This window comes from Bactrocera latifrons, unplaced genomic scaffold (assembly GCF_001853355.1).
Source record: "Bactrocera latifrons isolate USDA-ARS-PBARC rearing strain unplaced genomic scaffold, ASM185335v1 scaffold_831, whole genome shotgun sequence".
NCBI classification, from domain to species: Eukaryota; Metazoa; Arthropoda; class Insecta; order Diptera; family Tephritidae; genus Bactrocera; species Bactrocera latifrons.
The window spans coordinates 35,409-37,744 of NW_017537525.1; the positions used below are offsets into that span (position 1 = coordinate 35,409).

The window sequence follows — 2,336 nt, forward strand, 5'->3', positions numbered from 1 at the left end:
GTTTTGCTATGCAGTGGCTTAATTATGTGAGCACAAGTGTATGTATGTATATAAATTATATGCAGTCGTTTGCGCATTGTAAATATACGAATCTGTAAGAGTACATTTCTAAACATTGAAATTAACATAAGTTTTCCCATTGGCTCTAACAACTACTCCGTTCTGTTATTGTCGTGATGTTAAGTGGTGAAACGCGCTAATAATTTTCTGTGGTGAAACGCACTCATCCAAAACAGTAAATATCCCAAAATTATCCCTTCTAAATATACATTCTCTGCTGTGTGTGCTCAGTTTTTTTGTCCTGAACTCCTTTTTGCCGATCCAACACCGGATTTATCAAGATAATGAGAATTCTGAATTTTTACGTATTTTTTTCCATTACAAAATATGGTAACACTAATTTTTTCCTTGTTTACAACCACTTTCTTATTCTATGAATAAATGGATTTTAACTWAAGTTTGATATGGAATTAAAGATATTATTGCACAATTTAATAGAAAATAAATGATAAGAAATGAATTAGTGTACTGTTAGTGGATATAAAAGTATAAAATATAGGTGTAAAATGCATTATAAATGATTGATTTTTCTAACTTTAAATGCAAATATCTCAAATACCACAAGTCAGCGGCAACTATATGTATATATATTCTTGATCTGGAGGACCTCCTCTATGTGTACATAGCCATTTTAATCCCGAAATCCGTTGAAGCTATTCTAAATCGCAGCCATAAAAACCCGAAATCGGGGGATGCTTTCTGAAATTTGCCCCTTTTTTTCTGGAGAACCTTCTCTATCAATACATACCTTCATTTTAAGAATGAAATCGGAGGTGCTATATCATAGCACAATGCGCATACGGAACAAGAAAGGAAATGTGTTAAGCACTTAAGGTAGTATTAACCTACGAGAATATCGGAAACTTCATGTTAAAAAAAAAAAAGAGATATTACCTGCGCTAAATGATCCAAACCACCATGATGAAAGTGAAGTATTTTATACTGCGACTCTCTTGACGAAATTACCAGTTGCCCAGAAGTACAATTATCGTTATTGAAAAACAAGCGCAATGAACGCATTTGACTCAGATCGACTGAAAATCTCCGGCAATTTGTTTTTTTTCGAGCAACTGAATATTCTACATACGACTTTGGTTTGTCTTTTACGGATAATATACTCGAAGGCGCATTATAAAAATCAATATCATCAGAAACATAATATTCACTATTGAGATATAGCTTATTTATATCGGTTACAACACTGTTTATCGAATCCTTTACATTGATGTTTTCAATATATGGGTTGGAAATTGTTATATTAACTGATGTAATGTGACTTCTGTTCAGTAAAACCTTAATATCACGAATTGAATTAAGCTGCTCTCCTAGGAGAGGCTGTAACTCATTTCTAAGCTCTTGTATATCAACATTAAAGCCATCTATTTCACTTTTCTCTTCGTTCTTAATAATTGTTTCATTTCTAAATCCATTTGGAATAACTATATCGTCTATTGCTTGGGTTCCATTCATATCAACAACCTCACATTTTTTATAGAACTTTTTTTCTTCTGATTTCGATTTACACAGTGAAGAATTTGGGATCCACGTGAGCAACAATGTCGAACGACTAGCTTTATTAAATTGATCAACGAAAGTTTTTGATGTAACAGTCAAATAACCTGGATAGTGAATCAATTCGGATTCCTGTCGTATAGAAATTGGTGGGTGTATGCAGACATTATTTTTGCAAAACAAAACTTCGTTGTCCTCATAAATATCGATTTTTTCAATGGATTTATCAACTCCCAAAATACGATTTGAAGCTCTCTTTATAATATTTACAATCGACATTTTTGGCGATCTGATTCTTCTATATTATTTAAACCACGTCCGTCGAAATATTTATTACTCTGAACCTGAATAACTTTTTATCATTGCCGCAATACTTTAGACTAAACTTTTAGAAAAGTTCGATAACTTAACTAATTGAGTACAGCTACACGTTCAATATATATTGACACGAATTAAGTTGGCGTTATATATTGTGGATTGCGTGATAAGTATTCAATAGAAGGAAATAGGTAATAGGGCCAATACACGCCACACGTGTGCGTTGGATCTGTGTGAAATCGTTTCCTGCCATACACGACACACAAATTCATAAAATGGGTATGGTCGGATAGAGGAGATTCTCCAGATCACGAATATATATATATATATATAGCCGCAGGAAGCTTATAGTTTTCGAGATAATCGCGATTAAAGTTGAAATTTTGCAATATTTTAATTACATATTTCTGGTATTTAAAATTAATTTTTCACTTAAATTTTTTAAT

At 32.4% G+C, this 2,336-nt stretch overlaps 1 protein-coding gene across 1 annotated transcript in view; it reads right to left on the bottom strand.

Annotated features, from left to right (window-relative positions):
* LOC108977077 overlaps positions 1-1,982 on the bottom strand; it is an 8,701-nt gene extending 6,719 nt beyond the window's left edge. The window contains exon 1 of the mRNA XM_018946586.1: positions 955-1,982. Coding sequence (XP_018802131.1) covers positions 955-1,851 — 897 coding nt within the window. The 5' untranslated portion in view covers positions 1,852-1,982. The remainder of the gene's footprint in view (positions 1-954) is intronic.
* Between the last annotated feature and the right edge of the window lie 354 nt (positions 1,983-2,336).